The 27,274-nt window shown below is 41.5% G+C and overlaps 1 protein-coding gene across 11 annotated transcripts in view; it reads right to left on the bottom strand.

Moving 5' to 3' along the window:
* Positions 1-545: 545 nt before the first annotated feature.
* ESRP1 (epithelial splicing regulatory protein 1) overlaps positions 546-27,274 on the bottom strand; it is a 59,147-nt gene continuing 32,418 nt past the window's right edge. For 3 of the 11 annotated variants that reach the window (XM_060195967.1, XM_060195968.1, XM_060195964.1), the window contains 6 exons: positions 26,607-26,825; positions 24,271-24,469; positions 19,126-19,294; positions 11,341-11,491; positions 5,335-5,444; positions 546-1,916 (listed from right to left, as the gene is read on the bottom strand). In XM_060195967.1, coding sequence (XP_060051950.1) covers positions 5,370-5,444; positions 11,341-11,491; positions 19,126-19,294; positions 24,271-24,469; positions 26,607-26,825 — 813 coding nt within the window. In that variant the 3' untranslated portion in view covers positions 546-1,916; positions 5,335-5,369. The remainder of the gene's footprint in view (positions 1,917-5,334; positions 5,445-11,340; positions 11,492-19,125; positions 19,295-24,270; positions 24,470-26,606; positions 26,826-27,274) is intronic. The other 8 variants (XM_060195960.1, XM_060195962.1, XM_007532121.3 and 5 more) reach the window with 6 other exon arrangements.

Genomic DNA, 27,274 nt, shown 5'->3' with positions numbered 1-27,274 from the left:
ACTCGTGAAGCTTCCCCCTTATAGGTGGGGACTAGGGCTTTGAACCTGGGTCCTTGCGCACTATAGTGTGAGCTTAACCAGGTGTGCCACCACCTGGCTCTAAGTGATGTTTTATTTTAATTTTTTAATATTTATTTTCCTCTTGTTGCCCTTGTTTTATTGTTGTTATTGATGTCGTTGTTGGATAGGACAGAGAGAAATGGAGAGAGGTGGGGAAGACAGAGGGGGAGAGAAAGACAGACACCTGCAGACCTGCTTCACCGCTTGCGAAGTGACTCCCCTGCAGATGGGGAGCCGGGGGCTTGAACTGGGATCCAAACACCAGTCCTTGCGCTTTGCGCCACCTGAGCTTAACTCGCTGCGCTACCGCCGGACTCCCCTAAGTGATGTTTTAAAGTGATGCTTTAAACCCTTATCTTAAGTGCATTTGTCACTTAACTTTCATGAATACTGATGAAAGAAACCTAGGGAAAAAATTTATCACCCTTAGGAAAAGATGCTCCCCCTCCCCTCATCTGCTATTACAATTCTAATAAAAAGAACACTTTGAGATTAAACAGGCAAATTTTATTATCAAATGTTAACACTACAAAAACTCAGTAGTATGGTATTATGTGTTGCCATCTAGCCTAAAGTCTTCAGAGCTTTAGGCAGACAGCATCTCAAGATACATCAATTCAAACAACTCTTTATCTGATCGTAAGTGCCAGTTATCACACAATTTTCACACAAAAATGGTTAATTTTCCCAGACCGCCATTGAAAGGCCAGCCATTTGGTGGTCAGATGTAGTAGAAGGTATGTTTGGTTTTCAATTCAAGGTTAATCAAAGTCATGCAAAGTAAATAAAAATAGCAGCCACATAAGTCTGCATGGCATTGCATCCAAGCACAGAACAATGAGTAACTTAAATATGTACACTTAGTTACGCAAATTGTTTTCCTTTTTATTTTGGAGTTCTAAGAGGCAGCAGTACTAGCTAGCTAGTGTCTAATATTGCACTTTTGCAGCATAAAGACAGCCAAGCAGTGCTAAACACAGATAGCATCAGTACCTGCGCTAACTATACATCAGTATTTAGTCTCTCATTCTAGCACACTGACTACATCACTAGTGTTTTAAAAGTTTTCATCATCCAAGACAGCTAAGGCATTAGAGAAAAAGGTTTAAGGCTATCTTAATATATACAAGGTTCATTTTAGTTAGTATATTGCTTTCTAGAATACACTGTTCATTCACACCTCATTTTTGTGATAGTAAAACTATGAAATCTCTCATTAAAGTCTACACCATCAGTAACGGGGAAAGTACAGTCTAAAATAATACAAACGAAGCCACAATATTGTTACAGTTCAAACTAGAAATCACTAAGTTATCTGTAGCTTTCATTTTTGGCTTTGCATTTTGGCCCCTAGTTTTTTTTTTTTTTTTTAAACTGGTAGCTTTTAAGAAAAAGGTTCAACTTTTAAACTGTGTCTGGTGAGAATGCGTGGTGGTTTTCTTCTAGTTTAGGAGCTGGGGATACACAAAAATGAACTTCCATGAACAGAGTTTCTGGTGGAGATGGTAGTTACGAATGGTATTTCTTTTTCCTCCAAGACTTAAAAACATAGGCAACACCTATGGTGCCACTCTAGCTGGAAGTATTTAAGAGACACCTGAATTTCAAATTCACATTTTTTAAATAAATGACTATTTGCAATCAGCAAGGAGCTGTGGCAAACTTCTTGCTTTGAAGATTTGGCTTCACTGGCTCAAAATTTTCACTCCACCAAAAAAAATAGGGCATAAATAAACCCATTGTCCAATCATGTTCGCTGAAAATACTGCGGCCTAAGTGGAGACAAACTTTCCCTGATGCTTCCAGAAGCCGTCTCTTGTCTGATGGTCTGAGGATCACCAAACATCATTCAAACACTGTGGGGGGGTGGGTGGGAGGGGGAAGACAAATAAATACCAATCTCCAAAATTTTCAATTCTTAGTAGCTACACACATACAAAACTGACTTTGAATTCCAGATGGTCTAATAAAGTCTGCAGGTAGCCCAAACTGTCATTGTACATAGGCATGATGGCCATTTATGAGGTAAATTCTTGGGAAGTACCTAGACTGCTAATCAACGAAGTCTATAGAATAGCTGGCATTTCTAGAGCTTATCTAATTTTATTATTTTTATTAGACAGAGAGAAACTGAAAAGGGAGAGGTAGAGAGGGAAGGAGATAGAGAAATACCTGCAGCCCTGCTTCACCACTTGTGAAGCTTTCTCACTGTAGATGGGGACCAGAGGCTTGAACCCAGGACCGTGGGTACTGTAACATTTGCACAACGAGGTGTGCCACCTCCTGGCCCCTAGATCTTATCTCTTATGTATAATGTAACATTTCTGTTTTCACCTTCTCATTTTAACTCAACTCCTTCAAGAATATTGTCTTTACTTCTTTTTAATAGTTTTTTTTTTTCCTTTTTCTTTTCTTTTTTGCCTCCAGGGTTATTGCTGGGGCTCGAATGAATCCACTGCTCCTGGAGACCGACCATTTTTCCCCCTTTTGTTGCCCTTGTTGTTTTATCATTGTTATGGTTGTTATTATTTTAAAAATTATTATTATTTTTTTTTTACCTTTTGTTGCCCTTGTTAATTGTTATTGCTGTCGTTGGATAGGACAGAGAGAAATGGAGAGAGGAGGGGAAGACAAAGACACCTGCAGACCTGCTTCACGGCTGGTGAAGCAACTCCCCTACAGGTGGGGAGCGGGGGCTTGAACCAGGATCCTTACACCGGTCCTTGCGCTTTGCGCCAAGTGTGCTTAACCCGCTGTGCTAACGCCCGACTCTCGGTTATTATTATTTTTTAACAGGTTTTTTAAAATTATATTTATTTATTCCCTTTTGTTGCCCTTGTTGTTTTATTGTTGTAGTTATTATTGATGTTGTTGTTGTTGGATAGGACAGAGAGACATGGAAAGAGGAGGGGAAGACAGAGAGGGGGAGAGAAAGACACCCGCAGACCTGCTTCACCGCCTATGAAGCGACTCCCCTGCAGGTGGGGAGCCGGGAGCTCAAACCGGGATCCTTACACCGGTCCTTGAGCTTTGCGCCACATGTGCTTAACCTGCTGTGTTGCTGCCCGAGTCCCTGGTACAGAGATTTTTCTACATGTAAATTTCCACTGTTGTAACCAACACCAGGCTTAATACATCCCAAGACACTCCAAAGAAAAGACAATAAAGTAATATTCTCAAACAAATAAATAAATTACAAATACTTCAACTTTGACTTCCAAGCCTTTAGAGAGGCTTGAGAAATTCATCTTATGGTTTGCATTTTCTCCTTGCCATAGGACCTCAGGCATGTGCAATTATTAATGCTCCTTGGCCAATCCGACATCCCTCCCCATTTTTTTAAATTCAGGTAAGAGGAGAGAGAAAATCTACAGTGCTGTTCCACCAGCCATGGTGCTCCATGTGTTATCACATTTCAAAACCAAAGCCTCACACATAGTAATGCTTGCAGTTGACTGAGCAAACTCTCTCAGCCCTAAAATATTTCTTGTTAATAAGACATTCAGTATACAATTACGTTATGGAAGCCTCAAAAGACTTAGTACACCCACCACCACCAAATCACCAGGCTGTCATCATGTGGATAAGAACGCTTTGGCTATTATATGCTGAGAAGAGCAGTTTCCCTCCCATCTGCTCACAAGAGAAACACCCAACAAATTCTAACTCAAGGGTAGCTCACAAAATGGTTGTTTTGAGAAAACAGTGCATCTCAAAATTGTCATAATCCTGGCAAGCGAAAATAAATAAGTTAAAAAAAAAAAAAAAAAAGAAATACTGGTAACAAGCAGAGACCAGAAGACGCCAAGGGAAGAGGCCAGCTCCATAGAGCCTGGGCAGCTGGGGAGGTAAATCGGTGGGAGATGTCAGCACTGACAGGTACTCAGTCCTCAGCAACAGCCCTGTCCTTGCTAGCAGATCTGCCAGGCCAGTACTCTCTTAGGAGAAAAACGCAGTGTGGAACTTAGATTGGGTTGTCAAACCTGTAGGGAAAGAAGCTGACTGGTTGCCAGGGCCTATGAGAAGACAAAGACTACTAACTACCTACTCTGGGAGTGATGAAATGTTGGGCAGAGAAAATAAGTAATTATGTGGGGGCCAGGCGGTAGCACAGCAGGTTAAGCACACATGGTGGGAAGCCCAAGGACCGGTGTAAGGATCCCTGTTCGAGCCCCCGGGCTCCCCACCTGCAGCAGTGAAGCAGGTCTGCAGGTGTGTATCTCTCTTGCCTCTGTCTTCTCCTCCTCTATTGATTTCTCTCTGTCCTACCCAACAATAACAATGATAAATAACAAGGGCAACAAAAGGGGAAAAAAAAAAAAAAAAAACAGCCTCCAGGAACAGTGGATTCATAGTGCAGGCACTGAGCTCCAGCAATAACCCTGAAGGTAAAGCAAAAGAAATGTAAAGAGACCTTCATGCCTGAGGCTCTAGAGTCCCAGGTTCAATCCCCTAAACCACCATAAAACAAAAAACAAAAGCAAAAAAACACCATAAACTAGAGCTAAGCAGTGCACAGGTTAAAAAAAAAAAAGTAATTATAATAGAATAAAGTGATGACATATTTTAAAACAGGTAAAGATGGTGGTTGCAATGTTATAAATACACTAAACTGTCCACTTTAAAGTGACTAATTGGATGTCATCTGTTATGTCAATTTAAAAAGCAAACAAAAAAACCACCGTACCTATATTCTACCAGAAATACAGATGGCAAAGTATTCCCTTATTTCAAAGCTCACAACTGCTATTCATAGATGTTACTTATACTATCTTTTAAAAAAATTGTATTTATTTTATTAATGAGAAAAATAGGAGGAGAGAAAGAGCCAGACATCACTCTGGTATATGTGCTGTAGGGGATTGAACTTAGAGGACCTCATGCTTGAGAGTCTAGTTCCTTTACCACTGCGCCACCTCCCGGACCACAAGTACTATCTTTACTCCAGTCTCCATTCCTTTTATAGCATTTGAACATTGCAATAAAGAAAAGGAACTCTGTCTCACACTTAAACAGATTCTTTTTTTTTTTTTAATCTTTATTTATTTGATACGGAGTCAGAAATTGAGAAGGGGGAGATAGAAAAGAGAGGCACCTGCAGCCAAGGATTCACCTCCTGCAGGTGGGGACTGGGGCTAGAACCCGGGTCCTTGAGCATTGTAACACATGTGGGCTCAAGCAGGTGTGCCATCACCTAGTCCCGACTGAAAAACAGATTCTTAATCTCTGTTTGTTGGCCCTTTATAATTAAATCTTCATATTGCAGAGCCTTACCTTCTTTTCTGAGGATGGTCTAACTGCTGGGGCCCTTAAATACAAACCCATTCTTTGGGAAGAGTCCTGGCCTGGTCATTTGTGTGTACAAGTCCATCCTCGGTTGCATACTAAAATGCAAGTTAAAACAAACAGGATCAAAAGATGGACACAGCGTCACCATGGATGGTTAACAGATCTGCCATTATTCCAAGAACATTTTGATGAGCCAGAGATGTTAACTGCTAACCCAAAGTCTTCAATTCTTATTGTACTTGCTTAAATACTATAAAGATTCTGACTATCAGGGAAGTGAGATTGTACACAAAGATAAAAAAGAACACCATGCCACAATGAACACCGACAAAGACCCCAGACTGTGCTAACAGTACAGCTTCCATGGTATCACAGAACTAGATATCCACTGTGTGAGTGCCAACTCTCTTCAAGGTATTATACAATAATCCCACCATCTCCAGAACAACTTGAGTATCGAACTAATTCTCAGCAGGACAGCAAGCGGAGAAGTTGAGCAGTTGGAAGCCCAGAGAAATTGATTGAAGGCAACAGACTGAACAAAAATCAAAACCAGCAATACTGAAAATGCAAAGACATCGACAGTGAAGGGTCATACAAGGCCTATGTGCAAAAGTTTCAAGATAATTCTAAGAGGACACCTGCAAGTCCATTTCAGAGCAAGAAGTCCACTGAGTAAAATATAGACACAGGCATAATTTCATGACCAGGATAATATCATCAAATATGTTCATGGTTTTTTGCCTTCATAAAACCATTCCTTGGCTGGGAAGACAGAACAATGGTCACAAAAGACCTTCATATCTGAGACTCCAGGTCCCAGGTTCAATCCCCAGCACTACCACAAGCCTGAGCTGAGCAGTACTTTAGTAAAAGATGACAAAAACAAAATTTCTCATACCATTAACTTATCAAAACGGTAGTTTATTTCAATTACTATCTTCTGTTTAAAAGAAAGATTTACTAATATGAGAGAGAGAGAGAGAGAACCAGTGCATTAGTCTGGTACATTCAATAGCAGGGATAGATAAAACTTGGGATCCCCTGTGGTCTGGGAGGTGGTGCAGTGGATAAAGCATTGGACTCTTAAGCATGAGGTCCTGAGTTCAATACCCAGCAACACATGTGCCACGAGAGTGATCTCTGGTTCTCTCTCTTTCTGCCTATCTTTCTCATTAATAAAATCTTCAAAAAACAAACAAACAAACAAAAAAACTTGGGAACCCATGCTGTTAAGTCAAAAGCTCTCATTGTGTCGACTCCCAGGCTGCTATTTCACATACTTTCTAAAGCTGCAGGTTTAGAAACAGAGTCCACAAGCTTCACCTTTACAAAATCTCTCCCGTTAATGAAGTATGGAAAACTTAAGTTGGAGTAGTTTTTTTTAAAACTTTTAAAAAATATTTATTTATTTATTTATTTATTCATTCATTCATTCCCTTTTTGTTGCCCTCGTCGTTTTATTGTTGTAGTTATTCTTGCTGTTGTTGTTGGAGTAGTTTTTTTTTTTCCCCCCCTCCAGGGTTATTGCTGAAGCTCAGTGCCTGCACTAGGAGTCCATTGCTCCTGGAGGCCATTTTTCCCAATTTGTTGTCCTTGTTGTTATTATTGCTGTCATTGTTGGATAGGACAGAGAGAAATGGAGCGAGGAGGGGAAGACAGAGAGGGGGAGAGAAAGACAGACACCTGCAGACCTGCTTCACCACTTGTGAAGTGATCCCCGCCCCCCCACCCCCGCAGGTGGGAAGCCATGGGCTCGAACCAGGATTTTTCTGCTGGTCCTTACGGTTGGTGCCATGTGTGCTACTGCTTGGTCCCCTGGAGTAGTTTCAAAGGAAGGACTTTGTTCAGGACAGGGGAAGCTTATCTAGAAATCACATTTAAAGGTATTAAGTGATACGTGTTTTTAAAAAGATGACCAGAAAACATCAGGATCTTATCCAGTTAACCAAAGATTTGCTTAGTTATACAACTACGTGAAATTAATAATCAGAAACCAAGAGAAAGCTCCCAGGAAAGCAACAACAGTAGTAAATATACCTCAGGAAAAGGTAAAAGAAAAAGTCATTCACTGATTATACCATGTGACAAAAGCCAATGTAAAGAATCTGGAATGCCATAGCTTGTGACTTTTATTTATTTATTGGGTAGAGACAGTCAGAAATCAAGTGCGAAGGGCCAGGTGGTGGCATATCTGGTTAAGCACACACACTACAGTGCACAAGGTTCCAGGTTCAATGCTCCGATCCCCACCTGCAGGGGGAAGCTTCACAAGTGGTGAAGCAGGGCTGTAGGTGTCTCTCTGTCTCTCCCCCTTCTCTGTCAATTTCTCTGTCTCTATCTAAAAACTTAAAAAGAAAAATATTAAAAATAAAAAGAGAAATCAAGTGGGAAGAGAGAGACAGAAGAGAGAGACACAGACACACCTGCAGCCCTGCTTCACCACTTGCAAAGCTTTCCCCCTGCAGGAGAGGAACGGGGCTTCTACCTGGGTCCTTGCGCATTGTAATCTACACTTAACCAGGTGTGCCAACCACCCAGGCGCAACCTGTGACTTTTTTTTTTTTTTCAGCCTGTAACTTTTAATAAACTAACAGAACAGGGGGGAAAAGGTGCGGAGTTTTAAAGACAGACGAGGGAGGGGAAAAATAATAAAGCTTTTATATAACAATGATGCAAAATTAATGCTAGAAACAAAAGGTTCAGAGTAGAACATTATAACTATCCTAAAGTTCAAATTCCTGAAAGTAGACATCAAAGTAATTTGAAATGCTAAATTTGATATTTATATATATATATATATATATATATATATATATATATTTTTTTTTTAAAGAAACTTATTCAATAAATCAATAAATGTCAAATACTTCTAAAATTAAGGCCCTGGTTTGGGTGATGGCACACCTAGCTGATTACCTTACAGTGTGAGACGACCCAGGTTCAAGTCCCCAGCCTCCACAGGAAGAGGGGAAACTTCATACTACAGGTGTATCTCCCTGTCCCCCATTCCTCTTAATTTACCTGTTTCTAGCTAAAATAAATAAATAATTAGATACTCCTATAAATAATTGCCTTTCTTAGCTAGTGATAAAATATCATCAAGAGTGAGTCGGGCAGTAGCACAGTGGGTTAAGCACAGCTGGTGCCAAACCCAAGGACTAGCGTTAAGGAAGCAAGGTCGGCAGGTGTCTCTCTTTCTCTCCCTCCCTCCACTTCTCTCTGTCCTATCCAACAATAGCGATATCAACAACAGCAGTAATACTACAACAATAAAAGTTCCACTGACCATTAAATATGAAAATGCTCTAGTAATTTACTAACAATGGAAAAAACATGGGGTGGGGGGAGGAATATCACTCTAACGTTCACAAGCCTGTTTGATGCTGCATGGTAAATGCCCAAAGGCTGTTTTAGGATTTGCTTGCACTCACACAAAGTCTCCTGCACCATACGTGTGTGTGTGTGTGTGTGAGAGAGAGAGAGAGAGAGAGAGAGAGAGAGAGAGAGAGGAGCAAAATCTAGGAACAAAAAGGGGAAAGACATTTTGCAATTTGTGCAACAAAAAAGGCTATCATGTGCTATGTCTTCTTTGTAACAGCAAAAAAGGAGTTTAGCCTGTAAGTTAATTGTGTGATTTGAAGTTCTGCTCAGATGAGATGACGACGAGGACATCTTGTTCACTGTTAAAAGAGCTCACTTATAAAGTTAGAGAGCAAAGAACAGTGAGGCAAAGCGCAAGGACCCACGTAAGGATCCCGGTTCCAGGCCCCAGGCCCCCACCTACAGGGGAGTCGCTTCAAAGGCAGTGAAACAGGTCTGCAGGTGTCTATCTTTCTCTCCCCGTCTTCCCCTCCTCTCTCCATTTCTCTCTGTCTTATCCAACAATAACATCATCAATAATAAGTACAACAATAAAATAAGGACAACAAAAGGGAGTAAATAAATAGGCTGTGGTAGGAAAAACTGACATGTTTATATTAACAGTTTCATGAGCAGTAAAAACCTTTTTTTTTTTTTGCCTCCAGAGTTAGCACCGGGGCTCTGTGTCTGCACCACAAATCCACTGCTCCTGGAGGTCACTTTTACCCTTTTGTTGCCCTTGCTGTTTATCACTGTTGTTATTAGCATTGTTGCCACTGTTGTCATGGCTGTTGGATAGGACAGAGAGAAATCAAGATAGGAGAGGGAGAAAGATAAGACACCTGCACACCTGCTTCACCGCCTGTGAAGCGACCCCCCCACACATGCAGGTGGGGATTAGGGGCTTGAGCTCGGATTCTTAGCGGGTTCTTGCACTGTGTGCCATGTGCGGTTAACCCACTGCGCTACTGCCGGCCCTTGCTTTTTTCTTTTGTTTCCCCCATCTAGTTGCTGGGGCTTGGTGCAGGCACTATGAATCCACTGCTCCTGGTGGCCATTTCTTTCCTAATAGATCAGAGAGAAATTGTGAGGGGGAGGGGAGACAGGAAGAGAGAAAGATAGCTGCAGATCTGCTTCACTACTGGTAAGGCATCCCTGCTGTACGTGGGGGTGGGCTTAAATCCGGGTCCTTAAGTGGAACAACTGGTCATTTTTTAAAAAGTTGACTGAATAACCTAAAGTTCATTTTAAGGTTTACCACCTAGTGCTCCACGAGGTGATGCAGTGACAAAGCCTTGGATGTTCAGTCAAGCCTAAAGTCCTGAATTTGATCTGGTTCTCTCCTATCTCTTTCAACTAATACATAAAGGCTGCAACAAAAATTATCATCTAGAAGATTCACTAAATTGCCTTTGCTTATTGCAGGTTACACAAAAGGTTCTAACCAGTTTTTAAACACTCAAAACTCTGTTTAAGTACATTTCCCCCCTTGTTAAGAACTTGACTTTGTGGTCCGAAAGTGGCGTAGTACAGAAAGCATTGGACTCTAGGGGAGTCGGGCGGTAGCACAGCGGGTTAAGGGCACGTAGGGCGAAGCGCAAGGACCGGCGTAAGGATCCTGGTTCGAGCCCTGGCTCTCCACCTGCAGGGGAGTCGCTTCACAAGCGGTGAAGCAGGTCTACAGGTGTCTTTCTCTTCTCCTCTCTCCATTTCTCTCTGTCCTATCCAACAACAATGACATCAATAATAACCACAACAATAAAACAACAAGGGCAACGAAAAGGAATAAATAAATAAACATTTAAAAAGAAAGCACTGGACTCTGAAGTATGAGGTCCTGAGTTCAATACCCGGCAGCACAAGTGATAGCTGGTTCTCTCTCTCTCTCTCTCTCCCTCCCTATCTTTCTCATTAATAAATAAAATCTTGAAAGAAAAAAAAAGAAATTTGACTCGTGTGCTGGGAATGATAGCATATTGTTTATGCAAAAAGACTTTCTTGCCCCACAAAAAACTGAAAGTGCCAGGTTTAATCCCTGGCACTACCATAAGAAAGGGATGCACTGGATCAACCTTCCCGTGGTGCATCTCGTGAGTACCCATTCACTGGGGAAACTGACGATCCTTCCTAGCCGGGCAAACGCTAGAAGAAGAACCATAAGAAAGAGTTGAGCAGTGATCTGGTGAAAAATAAAGAAAAAAGTCTTTGGCTGAGAAAAACTCTTAGCCAGTCCTCTTCCAGATAAAAGACTCAATAATTATAGGACTTGCCTAAAGTAGCCCAATTAAAAACAAAGAAAAAAAAAACATGGACAGACGAAGCAGAACATTTCAAACAGCATGGAAAAGCCATCTAAACAAAGGGGTTGGTAGGGGAGTGGAGATTTGAAGTAGCCTCTTTGACACAAACTGGTCACTTTAAGTACTTGCGTATCTATATATCTATCTATATATCTATCTATCTATCTATATATATATATATATATATATATATATGCCTCCATCAGGAAATCCACTAATAGAATCATGCACTAGACTTTCAGGGAATCTGCTACCTTCCTGGCTGCATCCTTTAGGGAAATCAACTTTAGTAACAAGGGCACTGAGCAGTTTTCTTCAAGCTACTGACCTGGTAACCTTGGAAGAAGTTAAGAATTTCCTTAACTCCAGTATTGTAGGCCAGGCCCTGCATTCTGACCACGGTCCCAGGCTGTGGAGGGGCACCGCTAAGATTAGCAGCTGTAGGGAAGTAGCCAAGACTATTGGGCGAACCTGGGGGGCTAAAGGGAGAGAAAGCACAGTGAACCAACAGGAATTGGCAATATCAGAACCATTTACTCTAAAAAAAAATTCAGCAACATTCTAAAAACTCGAGGAACCACAGTTTTCCTTCAGACTTCTCTCTCTCCACAGGTAAGAACATCAGAGCTATTCCGTCCCACATTTCCACAAGAGTCAAAGGCAGAAAGCTAGATGGGTTCGTGCAGAGTTAAGTGCAGGGCTTCCCCCAAAGAACTGACTCTCTCTAAAGGAGAGGAAGGAAGAGAATTAAACCTTCATAGACGTCACTCAACCACCAAGCACCACTTCCAAAGCCCAGCTCATTGATGATTAACTGGCTAGTCACCAGGAATGCTAAGGCATGAAAAGGTATGAATACAAAGGACTGACAAGGAACCACAGCCACAGAGACCAGAAAGATCCAAAGCACTGCAAAGAATGAACTCACATAAGCAATTATACAGCACAGTAATACAGCCAAGTACTCTGTAATGCCCACTCCAAACTTAATGAAAAATAGGGGGTAGGGGTGGTGGTAAATTTGAAGGGATGCAGAACAAATTAAATCAATCACCATTAACAGAGGAGGAGGTGGATTTGTGGGTCTTGGTGTTAATGGCAGCAATTACCTTTCAGGAGCACAAGTCAAGTAAATAGTAATTATTCTTTTTTGTAGAGACTCCAGTGACTACTTCATGAAATTAGTTTCACCCTGTCCCCCTACCCTATCTGTTTCCTACAACAACTGATGGTCAGACGCCTATAAATGAAAACATACATAAGGATATATATATATATATATATATATATATATATATATATATATATATATTTTTTTTTTTTGCCTCCAAGGTTATCACTTGGGCTTGGTGCCAGCACTACGAATCCACTGCTCCTGGAGGATAATTTCCCCATTTTGTTGCCCTTGTTGTGGTTGTTATTGTTGTTATAGCTGTTGTTGGATAGGACAGAGAAAGGGAGAGAGAAGGGGAAGACAGAGGGGGAGAGAAAGATAGACACCTGCAGACCTGCTTCACTGCCTGTGCAGTGACCCCCCTGCAGGTGGGGACCTGGGGGCTTGAACCAGGATCCTTATTCTGGTCCTTTCAGTCTGCACCATGTGCACTTAACCCGTACTGGGCTATCGCCCAGCCCCCACCTTTTAAGCCCCCATCTTTTAAGGAACTGATTTTGTGTAGATTAGCAGCTTAAGATTCGGTTCCTACGAGTGATAAAGACTCACAGCTTTAGAAGGTTCATCTTTATGATCCCCCCCCCCCCCGACCACCAGGTTATCACTGGGGCTCTGTGCCTGCATAATGAGTCCACTGCTCTGGCAGCCATTTCCCTCTATTTTATTTGACAGGACAAGATGGAAAGGATAAAGACACCTACAGACTTGATTTCAATGCTTGTGAAGAGTCACTCATGCAGGTAGGGCTCGGGGGCTGGAAACTGAGTCCTTCACATGATAATATGTGCACTTATTCAGGCATGCTGGAGCCTGGCACCTTTATTGTTTTTAAAAAAAAAGTTAAAAAAATATTTATTCCTTTTTGTTGCCTTTGTTTTATTGTTGGGAGTTATTATTGTTGTTATCAATGTCATCGTTGTTGGATAGGACAGAGAGAAATGGTGAGAGGAGGGGAAGACAGAGGGGGAGAGAAAGACAGGCACTTGCAGACCTGCTTCACCGCCTGTAAAGCGACTCCCCTGCAGGTGGGGAGTCGGGGGCTCGAACCGGGATCCTTACGCTGGTCCTTGTGCTTTGCCACGTGTGCTTAACCCTCTGAACTACTGCCAGACTCGCGATTTTTTTTTAAAAAAAGAGAATTTATTCATGAAAAAGATAGAGAAAGAAAAAACCAGATTATCACTCTGATACATGTGCTGCTGGGGACTGAACTTATTACCTCATGCTTGACCGACCAATGCTTTATCCACTATGCAACCTTCCCGAACACTCACCTTTATGACTTTTTATTAGCAAAGGAATCTTGAGTAGGTCACTAATTTCTCTAAAACTTCAGTTTCATAAACTACTAAGTGAGCATCTTCCTAAGGTCACAGAATTCTTTGCTACTTAGCATGAAATTACTCCAGAAACCATAAAGTACAGTAATGGGTCATCTCACTCTTGATATTCCCATAACTGTCATTTGATTTCATTGGTTTACAAATATGAGAGCCTACAGGCTGGCAGGTTAGCTCAGCTGGGAAGGTGCAACAGGGGAAGCTTCAGTGTTGTGGTATCTTTCCCTCTCCCCCTTTATTTGAAAAAACTCAGCCCAAAGCTGTAAAATGCTGGACACACTAAAAGGAGTCTGAAAACATTATTTGACTACTTGCTGTCCATAACCTTTCAAGTGTCTAAAACAGTGATCCTGAACTTGTTTAGCATATTAGTTATTCTCATATATTATTACAACACCGAGAGTATATTTAGAGATTAAAAATCAATTTATGAGCTTAAGGATCTCAGTTTGAGGTCCCGGCTCCCCACCTGTAGGGGAGTCACTTCACAGGTGGTGAAGCAGGTCTGCAGGTGTCTATCTTTCTCTCCCCCTCTCTTGTTTTCCCTTCCCCTCTCCATTTCTCTGTTCTATCCAACAACAACAACAACAAAAACAAGGGCAACAAAAGGGAAAATAAATAGTAAAAAAAAAAAACAAAAAAAAAGGTCAAACGACTAATAGATACAAAGACCAATCCTCAAAAGCAGTCAAGATCTCTCCACGTATTTCATGAGGAGTTACTGAAACTTTGCACACTGGGATAAAAGATCATTTGCATGGTATACTGTATTACTTAAAGTCACATAAAAATATGGAATGCTCAATGAATCTGCACGTCATCTTTGTGCAGAGGCCATGCTAATCTCTGTGAATCCAATACAGTACACTTCATTATCAAGATAGTTATTCTTCTTCTTTAACCAGAGCACTGCTTAGCTCTGGTTTATGGTAGTGTAGAGGATTGAACCTGAGACTTTAGAGCCTCAGACATAACAGTCTGTTCGTATAACCTTTATGCTATTTTCTCTACCCACCTAAATAAAGTCATTTTATAAAATGGCAAAAGTATTCAACAACTATAGGGGAAACTTGGATTCCCACCTCATTTTTTTTAACACTATGGTTATATTTCACACTATATAAACAAAAAAATCCACTGAAACAGAATAACATTTATAAATACAAGAGTTAAAACTTATACTTGGTGGTTCAAGTCCCCGGCTCCCCACGTGCAGGGCAGTCACTTCACAGATGGTGTGAAGCAGGTCTGCAGGTGTCTTTCTCTCCCCCTGCCTTCCCCTCCTCTCTCCATTTCTCTCTGTCCTATCCAATAACAACAACTACAATAATAAAAATAACGAGCGCAACAAAAGGAAATAAAACTTTTTTCAAAAAAAGTTATACTTTGATAAAGGTACCAAAGTAAATGATGAGTGGGTGCAGACTTTCAGGACTTGTGGGATGGGGGGGGGGGGGTGTTGGTGTTGCACAGAAAATTGAGAGATTTTAAACATGTACCAGCAATTGGGGCTGGGTGGTGGTGCACCTGGTGAGCGCACATGCTACAATGTTCAAGGACCTGGGTTCTAGCCCCTGGTCCCCGCCTGCAGGGAGGAAAGCTTTGTGAGTGGTGAAGCTGTGTTGCAGGTGTCTCTTACTCTCTCCCTCCCTCCCATCCCATTCCCTCTCCATTTCTGCCTGTTACTATCCAATAAATAAAGGTAATAAAATTAAAAAAAAAAAAGAAAGAAAACTGAGAAATTTTACACATGTACCAACAACTGCATTTTACTGAAAACCACTATACCCACCAATTAGAGACAGAGAGAGGAAGAAAGAAAATGATCGACTCTCAGCTGTTTCACCAAGTGCTACATGAAATAAGCTTTTATTCAGTTCAAACAAGCTGGAGTATGCCAGTCATTTAAAAAAAAAAAAAAAAAAGGGAGTCGGGCTGTAGCGCAGCGGGCTAAGCGCAGGTGGCGCAAAGCACAAAGACCGGCATAAGGATCCCGGTTCGAACCCCGGCTCCCCACCTGCAGGGGAGTCGCTTCACAGGCGGTGGAGCAGGTCTGCAGGTGTCTAGCTTTCTCTCCTCCTCTCTGTCTTCCCCTCCTCTCTCCATTTCTCTCTGTCCTATCCAACAAGGACAACAACAATAATAACTACAACAATAAAACAACAAGGGCAACAAAAGGGGAAAAAAAAAAACCCAAAAACATAGCTGTGCAAAGGATGTAAGTAAATACAAAATTTTCTTCCCCAAAAAATAAATGATTAAAAGCATGTATAAAAATCTTCAAGGAAAGAGTCGTTATGAAAACGCAAATCTGTGGTCCGGGAGTGGCACAGTGGCTAAGGCACTAGACTCTCAAACATGAAGTCCTGAGTTCAATCCCCCAACATATGTACCAGAGTGATGTCTGGTTCTTTGTCTCTCTCCTCTTAAGTTTCTCATTAATAAATAAAGTATTTTTTAAAAATAATTTTTTATTATCTCTATTTACTGGATAGAGACAGCCAGAAGTCAAGAGCGAAGGGAGAGATAGGGAGACAGACAGACATGAGCCAAGTTCAGGCTTATGCTCCCCACATGCAGGAGGAAGACTTCTTAAGTGGTGACACAGGTCTGCAGGTGTGTTTCTCTCTCCCTCTATTTTCCCCTACCTTCTCAATTTCTCTCTGTCCTATCCAATGAAGAAATGGAAAAGATGGCGGCCAGGAGCAGTGGACTGGTACTGAGAATCAGCAATAACCCCGGATGAGAGATAGGGCGAGAGAGAGAGGAGAGAAAAATAAATTAGAACTCTCACACATTTACTAGAAGAAGTGTAGAGTGGTGAACTCCCTCTGGAAAACTGACTGAGAAAATGTCCACGATTAAACAGTTATGGGAGAATTCCTTTTTTTAGAGAATTTATTTATTTATTCATAATAAAGATAGGAGGAGAAAAACAACCAGCCATCCCTCTGGTACATGTGCTGCCAGGGATTGAACTCAGGACCTCATGCTTGAGAGTCTAGCGCCTTAGCCACTGCGCAACCTCCCAGACCACATAACCAGTTATATGCTTTATCCAAGAAAGCTGTTTATCTGTGCTCACACAAAACCTTGAATATAAATATGCATTCTTTTTTAAAAAAATATTTACCTATATATTAATGAGAGGGAGAACCAGAACATTACTCTGGCACATGTGATGCTGGGAACTGAACATGGAAACTCATGCTTGAAAATCCAATTTCTCACCCAATGCATCGCCTTTTCCTAGCAGTAGCTGTATTTAAAGTATAAATATCACAAACCACTGAGAGGATCAACTAAATGTGACATACATTCCCCACCCCAGCCAACTGCTAAGTCATAAAAAGGGGACAAAGTTCTGATATTTGTCTTATTTACTGTGTGGTAATCAGCAGGGCGTCATGGCCCTTGTTATTTTTTCTTTATTTTTCTTCCCCCCAAATAAAGAGTGAAACATAGGAGAGACGGCATAGCATCATGAAGTTTCCCCTCTGCAGAGTGTTCAATGTGGTGCGCCAAGGTTATTCCCACACAGTGAAGTGTGCAAAACACCACGTGAGCTAGCTCCTGGTCCCAGAGTACAATTTTTGAATTCTACATGCTTAGAAATGAAGACAGGGTGCAGCAGGTTAAGTGCAGGTGGAGCAAAGCACAAGGATAGGCTCAAGGATCCCGCTAAGAACCCCCAGCTCCCCACCTTCACAAGAGTCGCTTCACAGGTAGTGAAGCAGGTCTGCAGGTGTCTTATCTTTCTCCCCCCCCCGTCTTCCTCCTCCTCTCTCCATTTCTCTCCCTCCTATCCAACAACAACGACATCAATAAAAACAATAGTAATAACTACAACAACAAAACAAGGGCAACAAAAAGGGAATATTAAAAAAAAAAGGAAGACAGGGCTAGAGAAACAGTATAACCCCCCCCCCAAAAAAAAGAAGTCAAAAATCAGGTGGCAGGATCCAGAAAGACTGTCCTCCAACAAAGAAAAAAAGCCCCTACAACCAACAGTTAAGTTGTAACTGGAAGAGATTTCTAAGAGAGGGAGAATCTAATATGGCAAGTAGTGGGGAAGATTACAATAAAAAGCCAGTACCTCGAGCCTATTACTCTACACGTCTGTAACAACACATAATAGGGAATTAAAGAGATGAAATAAACTGTCCAGTAGCTTGCTAGAACTTTGGAGGGTGAGATACTGGAATTTCGTTTCCATAGTAATAGATGCTGGGGCAGATTCCCTGTTCAGAGATAGTAACCTGCTTTCTGTCAGATCCAGATATTAAACAATACCTGCCCATGATAATCTAGTGACTACTGAAAACTTGCAACTGCAAACTTCTGGTCACTGTCAGGTTCATGTTAACTTTTGGGCCTAGATCCTCAGAGTATCAAACTGATAGGGAACCTGGGAGGTGGCAGAGTGGATTAAGTATTGGACTCTCAATCCTGAGGTGTTAAATTCAATCCCCAGCATTGCATGTACCAGAGTAATGTACAGAGTCGCTCCCCTCCTCCCCCCCCCTCTTCCATAGATAATATATACATTAAACCAGAACACTGTTCAGCTCTGGTTATGCGGGGACTTTAAAAGATAGGAGGAGAGAGAAAGAACCAGACATCACCCTGGCACATGGGCTGCCAGGGATAGAACTTGGGATCTCATACTTTAGAGTTCAAAGCCTTACCATGGCACCACCTCCCGGGCCACAAGATATCAACTTCTTTCATAAGTTCCCATATTCAATTAAACTATGTAAACCTAAATAGAACATCAAAACTGTGGTCCCAAACACGCTTAGTAAAATGATTAGTCCAGAAGTGGGGGGAAGAGGGAACCATCAAAAGTCAGAGTGTATATGAGATAAGTCCTACCAAATAAGAGAGATGATTAATGATGCAGTATCTGAGTTAAATATAATAGAGGGGCAGAAAGACAGAAACAAAGACTTGAAGTTGGCTACAGGATAGGGCAGAGGAGGGACTTAGGCAGTAGCAAGCAGGTTAAGCGCATGTGGCACAAAGCACAAGGACTGGCTTAAGGATCCAGGTTCCAGCTCCCAGCTCCCCACCTGCAGGGGAGTCACTTCACAGGCGGTGAAGCAGGTCTGCAGGTGTCTATCTTCCTCTTGCCCTGTCTTCTCCTCCTCTCTCCATTTCTCTCTGTCCTATCCAACAATGATATCAATAACTACAACTATAAAAAACAAAACAAAAACAAAACTTGTGTGGTCCAGTAGGAGGCGCAGTGGCTAAGGCACTAGACTTTCAAGCATGAGGTCCTGAGTTCAATCCCCAGCAGTACATGTACCAGAGTGATGTCTGGTTCTTTCTCTCTGTCTCCTATCTTTCTCATTAATAAGTAAATAAAATCTTAAAAAAAAAAAAAAAAGGAGAAACTTGTTTTGGTTTATCTTGGAAAACAAAACAAAACAAAACAAAGACAAAAACACCCTTGACTCAGAGGACCCAGAGGCTGTTGCCTGTGCCACGCCAATCTTCCATGTGGCAAGACAATATTCTCTCATGAGCTCAGGCACTGGTTATTCAAAGCAGTCCTTGTGCCTGGTTCTCGCTTCCATGTCTATTGGAGCCTTACCTAGGGTAGTAGGCGGTGTAATTCATGAAGAGCTGAGCACCTGCTGGGTAGTAGGCGGTGGATGGCTGCAGCGCTCGTGGGTTCAGAAGCACTGAGGGCTGATAAATGGCAGCTTCAGTGGGGAGGACTGCTGCTGGGGCGGGGAATGTGTAGGAGGGAGGAGACAGGCCTAAATAAGCAAAGAGAAAGATATTAAGATGGTTATCACACCTGACACTTAAGAGTTAACATGTAAGCCATGAGATCATCGTTCTAGTTTACATGTTCTACCAGAGACTGGTTCTCTGGACCATTCTACTCAAAGTCCCTTTTGACTATTACCAAATCATAACCACTCGACATTAGGTGATCCACCCCCATCTGCAAAATACCATTTACTACAAATGAGCCCTTTGAAAAAGGAAATGATGGGCCCAGGCAGTAGTGCACCTGGGAAAGCACAAACATCACAGTGTGCAAGGACCCAGGTTCAAGCCCCTAGTACCCACCAGCAGGGGGAAAAATTTCACGAGTGGTGAAATAGAGCTTCAGGTCTCCCCCCGCCCCAATTTCTCTGTCTCTATCTAATAATAATTAAAAAAAAAAAAGTAAATACCTAGCATTACTCACACTTAAAGATTTCTTTCTTTCTTTTTTTTTTTTTTTTGAGAGCTACATTGCTGGCTTGTTACCTATTCTATAGTTCCCCATAAATGAAAAGTTACAGTAAAACATGCTATCAGCACTACATTTTGTGCCAGAACATAGATTGTACTGGTTGGCCTGAAAAGAGTAGATTAACTCTGCATTTTCCCCAAACTTTACCCAGGAGGTAGGTTTTGAAGCTAATCTGTATTTATGAAGGTAGACTTTGAGACCAGAGCTGTGAAATGCTCTGGCAATAAATAAATAAATAAATAAATAAATAAATAAATAAATAAATAAATACTGGGTTGTTGGAAAAGTCCCAATAGAGTGGAGGTAGACAGTGTAAAGGTTATACTAACAAACTCTCATGCCTCTGGAACCTGGGCTTCCAAGTCCCAGGTTCAATCTCCTACAGCACCATAAACCAGAAGTGAGCAGTGCTCTGATAAAAAGAAAAAAAAAAAAGTCATAATACATTTTGCATCGAAAAGAACATCAGGACTTTTACAACAGCCCAGTGAATAAATCCAACACCTAAGAAACAAAAATAAATAAATAAAAAATAAACGGTGCGTGTGTGTGTGTGTGTGTGTGGAAGTTTCATGAGGTGAAACTCTTGACTCCCTCTCTTTCCCCCTTTCCTCTCAATTTCTCTGTCCTATTTAATAAAAAATAAAAGGGGGAAAACAAAAGAAAGATGTCCACCAGGTGGATTTGTCATGCAATGGAGGCAGCAAATCCCATTGATAACCCTGATAAGGAAAGATAAAAGAGAAAGAACACACACACACACACACACACACACACACACACACACACACACACACACACCAGAACATGGTGTAGCAGACAACGTGTGTGGACTCAAAAGTATGAGGTTCTGAGTTCGATTGTTGCTAGCATTGCATGTGCCACAGTGATGCTCTGGTTCTCTCTCCCTCAAGTAGTAGTAGTAATAATAATAAAGACCAAGGCAACCTAATGGATAAAGCATTGATCTCCAAGTTCAACTCCAGGCATTCACCACAGTGATAACTGGTGCTGTCTACCCTCATTAATAAACAAATAAAGATAACTCAGATTAAAATGAAAAAAGCAACATTGACAATCCTTTACCCCCCCCAACATCTTCCAAGCCCTATAACTAAAGTTAGCTAGTTATTATTATTTATTATAAAGTTAGCCCCTAGCTTCAACATGGTAGATGACAAACACAACTCTCTAAGATTTGTACTCAGCACCAAAGATAACTGAGAGGTTGCTTGGGCTTGTAGTTCCTGATTGAATTTAATCTCTGTCTTCTATTCCGGGGAGTGTCTACATGTTTATGGAGATGAGTAATAGCTGGATATGAGCACATAAACAAACAAAAATCAACACATTAATCTCAGTCAACTTTTGAGTGCCTCATTAATGACCTAAACTGTGCTTCATGTTAGATACCTCATGTTGATAGTGTTTCTTTTCCCCCCCTTGGGGGGGGGGGGGATCGGGCTGACCTTAAAGACAGTGGTAAAAGTTAACAAATCCAGGCAATTCAATCTTGTGAAGCCTGGGTTTTCAAAACTATCAAGCCATTCATTTTACACTTGTGGCTTACACAAAGACTGGTATGTCATTGATAACATTAGCAGCATTGCTTTATCCAATTTAAGAGAAGACATGTCAGTACAAGAGTAGCCAATCACTATTTTAACTGCTCTGTTCTTTGAGATTAGATTATATCGTGGGGCCAGGCGGTGGCACATCTGGTTAAGCGCACATGTTACAGTGCGCAAGAACCCGGGTTCAAGCCCCTGCTCCTCACCTGCAGGGGGAAAACTTCACGAGTGGTGATGCAGGACTGCAGGTGTCTCTCTGTCTTTTCCCCTATCTCTCCCTCCTCTCTCAATTTCTCTCTGTCTCTATCCAATAATAAATATATTTTTAAAAAAAAGATTACATCGTATGCACTTTTTAATATATATATATTTATTCCCTTTTGTTGTCCTTGTTTTACTGTTGTAGTTATTATTGATGTTATTGTTGGATAGGAGAGAGAGAAATGGAGAGAGGAGGGGAAGACACAGAGGGGGAGAGAAAGATAGACACCTGCAGACCTGCTTCACCACCTGTGAAGCGATTCCCCTGCAGGTGGGGAGCCAGGACTTGAACTGGGATCCTTATGCCGGTCCTTGTGCTTTGTGCCATGTGTGCTTAACCTGCTGTGCTACCGCTTGACTCCCTCGTATGCACTTAAAAAAAATTTTTTTTATATTTATTTATTTTCCCTTTTGTTGTCCCCCATTTTTTGTAGTTACTGTTGTTGTTACTGATGTCATCGATGTTAGGACAGAAAGAAACGGAGAAAGGACGGCAAGACAGAAAGGGGGAGAGAAAGATATCTACAGACCTGCTTCACTGCCTGTGAAGTGATTCCCCTGTAGGTGGGGAGCTGGGGGCTTGAACTGGGATCCTTAGGCCAGTCCTTGTGCTTTGTGCCACCTGCGCTACCACCTGACTCATCATATGCACTTCTGAAAAGATTCTGTTCGCTTGTTACATACATAAACTCACCTAAATAGAATTGGCAGGAAAAGTTCAGTAGTATAGGCATTAAAACTAGCATGTATGAAAACAGTTTTAGGCCAAGAAGGCAGCTCAGCTGTGAAACATATGCTCTTGTATGTATGAGGCTCCAGGTTCAACCTTCAGGATCAGGAATGAGGGAACAGTGGTCTAATCCTGCTCATAATAAAATTTTAGATATGGAATCCCAATTGTTTAGAAGATCCTGGGAGGTGGTTCAGCAGGTGTAGGGCATTGCCACACCCTCTATAACATTCTGGAAACCACATAGGAGCACCATGGACAGCACTCCCCCCCCCATCAAAATAGAAAGGAAGAAAGGAAAAAAAAAAGAAAAAAGGACAAATGGCCACCAGGAGCAGTGGATTCTTAATAGAGGTATATAGCCCCAACAGTAATGCTGGTGGCAATAAAAAAAAAAAAAAGTCTCATGAAGACTTTCAGTTTTCTATCAAGCAGAAAGAGAAATGAAGTGAAAGTAAAAGAATTTGTTACCCACTATGGAGAAACTCCCTTATCTCACAATGCTTTGTAGATTACTGCTAAAGGAAACTGCAGGAGTTACTGACATTATCAGTGGTTTATAAACAATAGATAGGATGGAAAGTTACTCTATCCCACTTAGACTAAAATACATTTTCAAACCTCAATATTCATTAATAACCAACTATTAGATAACTCACCAAAAGCAAGCAGCAGATAAATAGAATTCAGAAATTCCAAAGGAAAAAAGGAGTAAGCTCCACCAATATTCAACTAAAAGTATTTTTATTTATCCCCTTTTTGCTGCCCTTGTTTTATTGTTGTAGTTATTATTGTTGTCATTGTTGGATAGGACAGAGAGAAATGGAGAGAGGAGGAGAAGATGGGGGGGGGGGGGAGAAAGACACCTGCGGACCTACTTTACTGCCTGTGAAGCGACTCCCCGGCAGGCGGGGAACCAGGGGCTCAAACTGGGATCCATACGCAGGTCCTTGCGCTTTGCACCATGCCACGTGCACATAACCTAATGCACTATTGCCTGACTCCCAATTCTACTTTACTACAATGTGATTTTACCAGAATCAAGCACACAATTTGGCTTTTTTTTTTTTTAATTTATCTTTGAATAAGTTCTACATCTTTGAACATACCCAACATAGCTACCAGAAAGTGTTATGTTAAAAAGCAAAAAAGTGTTAAAAAGAGTCAAGTTTTAACACCAGATCCCCAGAAGTTTAGTAGTAGTCACCAATCATAACTTGTACACCAGACTAAAGGGCTTATTCCTCTCAAACAGGATTCCAGATGGCTTTGCACCCAGGTGGCCAATGAGCAAGAGCATGGCTTGAAACTAAGCACTGATCCTGTGATCCAATGGAAACTTTGGCTCATTCATTTACGCATTTATGTGTTATCATTGTTTAATTAACTTGCTCATTTGAGATATCCTGGAAAACAAAGAGTAGTGCTCACCAGGCTATTTTTTCCAAAAATTACTTGATGCCCAAAAAAAAAAAACCAAAACTTTAAGGCAACCTGGACATCAAATCAACTCCAAACAAACAAACAAACAAACAAACAAAAACAACTCATATTACTGGTGGAGGGGAAAGGGTCTGACCATACTTATTATTTTGACCTATAAATGCGTATTAAAATATCTATATAGCCAGGTTGCCTCCCAGAGTCAGTGCTTATCTTGAGCACACTAAGCTTCAGAAACCAAGTGCTTATCACTGGAAAAGCAAGAATATAATTTGAAAGAAGATATTTAAAGCATCTCTAATGATGGGTGTCCACAACCAAGGTCTTCTATGATTATCAGACACTACTGATTTCAGATGGGAAAGCCTTATGTAACCACCTCACCTGCCTCAGAAAAGAACCAGGGACACAGAGTTATGAAAGCAGCTTAAGCACCTACCAGCAAATAGCGTAGAACAGCGCCAAGACCCAAGAAAAACTTACATGGTAACTTACATGGCGGCGGGGATAAGCCATTTCGATTTAAAGTGCCCCCCATTAACACAAAGTTCATCTCCTCAGCTGAACACTGAAAGACTTCAACATATCTGTCCTTCATGTTTTTTTTATGACACTTCTGTGCAGCCATAAACGCTCTGTCCGCAGACTTCATCTGGATAAAGGCATCTCCTGATGGGCGGCCCTGAGCGTGTGGGGAGGAGGGGAAGAATAAAACAATAGGAGACTGTCTCCTTCAACAAGGAAATGGTTGCTTGCAGAACATGCAATGTGACAATCACCCATAGTCCAAGACACATTAGCCACGAAATCTGGGTGACAGTGTGATCTACTGGAGACTGGAAGTGCATTTCATCACCTAATCACCAGAATGGCCCACAAAACCTTGAAGAAACAGTTTTGAGAGCTCGTGGCTGAAAATGATCCTTTTTGGTTTCTGTTAATTAGTATCCGATTTACAGAGTTCTGAAAGGGTCTCCTTGTGACTGTGGTTGCAAAATATAAGACTGAATATTGGGTTTTACCCCTCCTGAAAAATCCGATTAAATCTCATACGAATGAGAAAAGCTTGTAACAGAATCAGTAGTAGAGTTTTATGTATCCTCCTAAGTGCAACTGAACAAGACCAGCATTCTCTTCTGGTTCTCAGTGCTACCACTGACCCGTAACACCCTTATACTTTTCCCTTATCCCTAAAGTCTAGGTAGGATGTGGCTTGGGTTGGGACAGCAGGGGATAAGGAAATGGGGCTGTAAACCACAGTGAAGGTTGGTGAGAGTTATCAAAGTTCTCATACTTCTTCTTCACCTCCATTTGAAGCCTTACATAGACATTCCCTCTATTACTATCAGTTAAAAAAAAAAAAAAAACTTCCTATTTAAAAACAAAGGCATAGATCTATTCCACATACCCAGAATGTATTGATTCTTATGGAGCTAGGGAGACGGCATATTATTATTACTATTTTTTTACCAGCGCACTGCTCAGCTCTGGCTTATGGTGATATGGTGAATTGAACCCGAGACTTTAAAGCTTCAAGCATGAGTCTTTTTGCAGATAGCACAACCGTTCTGCTAAAGGCTCCCTCTCATGCATGAGACTCAAAGGTCCCACAGTTCAATCCCCAGCATAAGCCAGAAATGAGCAATGCTCTGGTCTCTCTCTCTCTGTCTCTCTCTCTCTAATCAAAAGTAAAATATGTTTTTTAAAACAAGGAAATTATATGGGGAAGAAAAAAAAAAAGATACAACCATCATTTTCCAAGAGACTATTTAGTGCAAATTATTACCATGCAAGTTACCATAAGAGTGACCAACCAGGGAAGTTAGCAACAAACCCAGGCTAAGATGGAAACCTAACATCTTCCAGGCAGCTAAGAGCCTGTCCAGCATCAAGGAAGCATTTCTCCCCAAGTGCAACCCGAATAGGTGAATAGGTCACATGGATCCATGAGAGGCAAATCTGTCTACTGCCGTTAATCAGAGTAATAGTCCCTAACCTGTTAGATATGGTGACTCAATAAGAAACCAAAATCCCCTGGTGATGCTCAATTGTGAGGAATGCTATTCAAAAATGCAAACCATTTCTAAACTGCTTAAAGCTATCGATACTCCTTGGTTTATATGGTGAAGATGGTCTTCACGGGGGTCAGGTGGTAGCGCAGTGGGTTAAGCGCAGGTGGTGCCAAGCAAAAGGATCGGCATAAGGATCCCCCGGCTCCCCACCTGCAGGGGAGTCCCTTCAGGCGGTGAAGCAGGTCTGCAGGTGTCTATCTTTCTCTCCCGGTGTATGTCTTCCCCTCCTCTCTCCATTTCTCTCTGTTCTATCCAGCAATGACGACATCAATAACAACAACAATGAAACAACAACGGCAACAAAAGGGGGAAAATGGCCTCCAGGAGCAGTGGATTCATGGTGCAGGCACCGAGCCCAGCAATAACCCTGGAGGCAAAAAAAAAACAAAACAAAATAAAAACAAAATAAAATTTAAATTAAAAAAAAAAGATAGCCTTCACAAGACAACAGCAGAGCTGCAGATTCCAGTAATTTCAGTGAAAATTATGCTATATTTAGTGTATAACATTTGCCTCTTACTGGATGTTATTGATAATCTGATAGCTAGACGTGACAGAATCAGATGAATTTTCAACTACCTTTCTACCTATGGTATTCAGGAATTCATTGTAAAGAGCTCTTAAATTTAGTTAGAATATTTCCTTAAATACTTAACATATTTGCACATTAAAAAAAAAAGTTAGGAGGAGTCTTTGTTCATTAGAAAGAATATACAGAATAGTTTTCAAAACCAGTGACGTTCCTACCTGGTGATTCAGTACCATGTGTACCCCATGAGTCCGAATATCTGTGGCAAATTCCCCCATAAAGTCCAGGATGTCCTCGATGGTAGCCGCATATGGAAGACCTCGAAGACGTATACAGTCTCTAATGTTTGTAGGAGGCACAAATTGCTGAGGTAGTACTGGAATGATGGGAGGGGTTGGAAGTGGAATGAGAGGGGCTGAGGAGAATCGATTCAGCACCTGTGCTCAAAGCAAAAACAAACAAACAAAAAAACAGAGGTGACTTAAGACAGCTGGTCCTCCACTGCTGTCTCCAGCATCACCGGGAGGCCATTAGATAGAGAAAATCAGCTCCACCGCAGACCTAGTACATCTCAGTCTGCATTTTCACAAGATCCCTGTTTAATTCATAAGCATATTAAAGTTGGGAAAGCACTATTGAAAAACAAAAAAAAAGAAAAAGAAAGTCTCTGTTTTTTAGTTGGGAGAACACAAGATCACTTTTGTCAAACACAAGCTGAGGCATACATAGAACAAAATGCCCTTATACCAAGGACTTGTCTACCATATAAACTTATCATGACAAGGGCCCTCCTCAATCGCTATCGAACAGGCCATGGCCGGTGCGCCGCTATGTTCCATCACTGGGGAGCCAGAGACGACCCGAACTGCCCCTGCGGCTACAGACT

This window comes from Erinaceus europaeus, chromosome 8 (assembly GCF_950295315.1).
Source record: "Erinaceus europaeus chromosome 8, mEriEur2.1, whole genome shotgun sequence".
Lineage (NCBI taxonomy): Eukaryota > Metazoa > Chordata > Mammalia > Eulipotyphla > Erinaceidae > Erinaceus > Erinaceus europaeus.
This window is presented reverse-complemented; position numbering and strand designations above follow the sequence as displayed.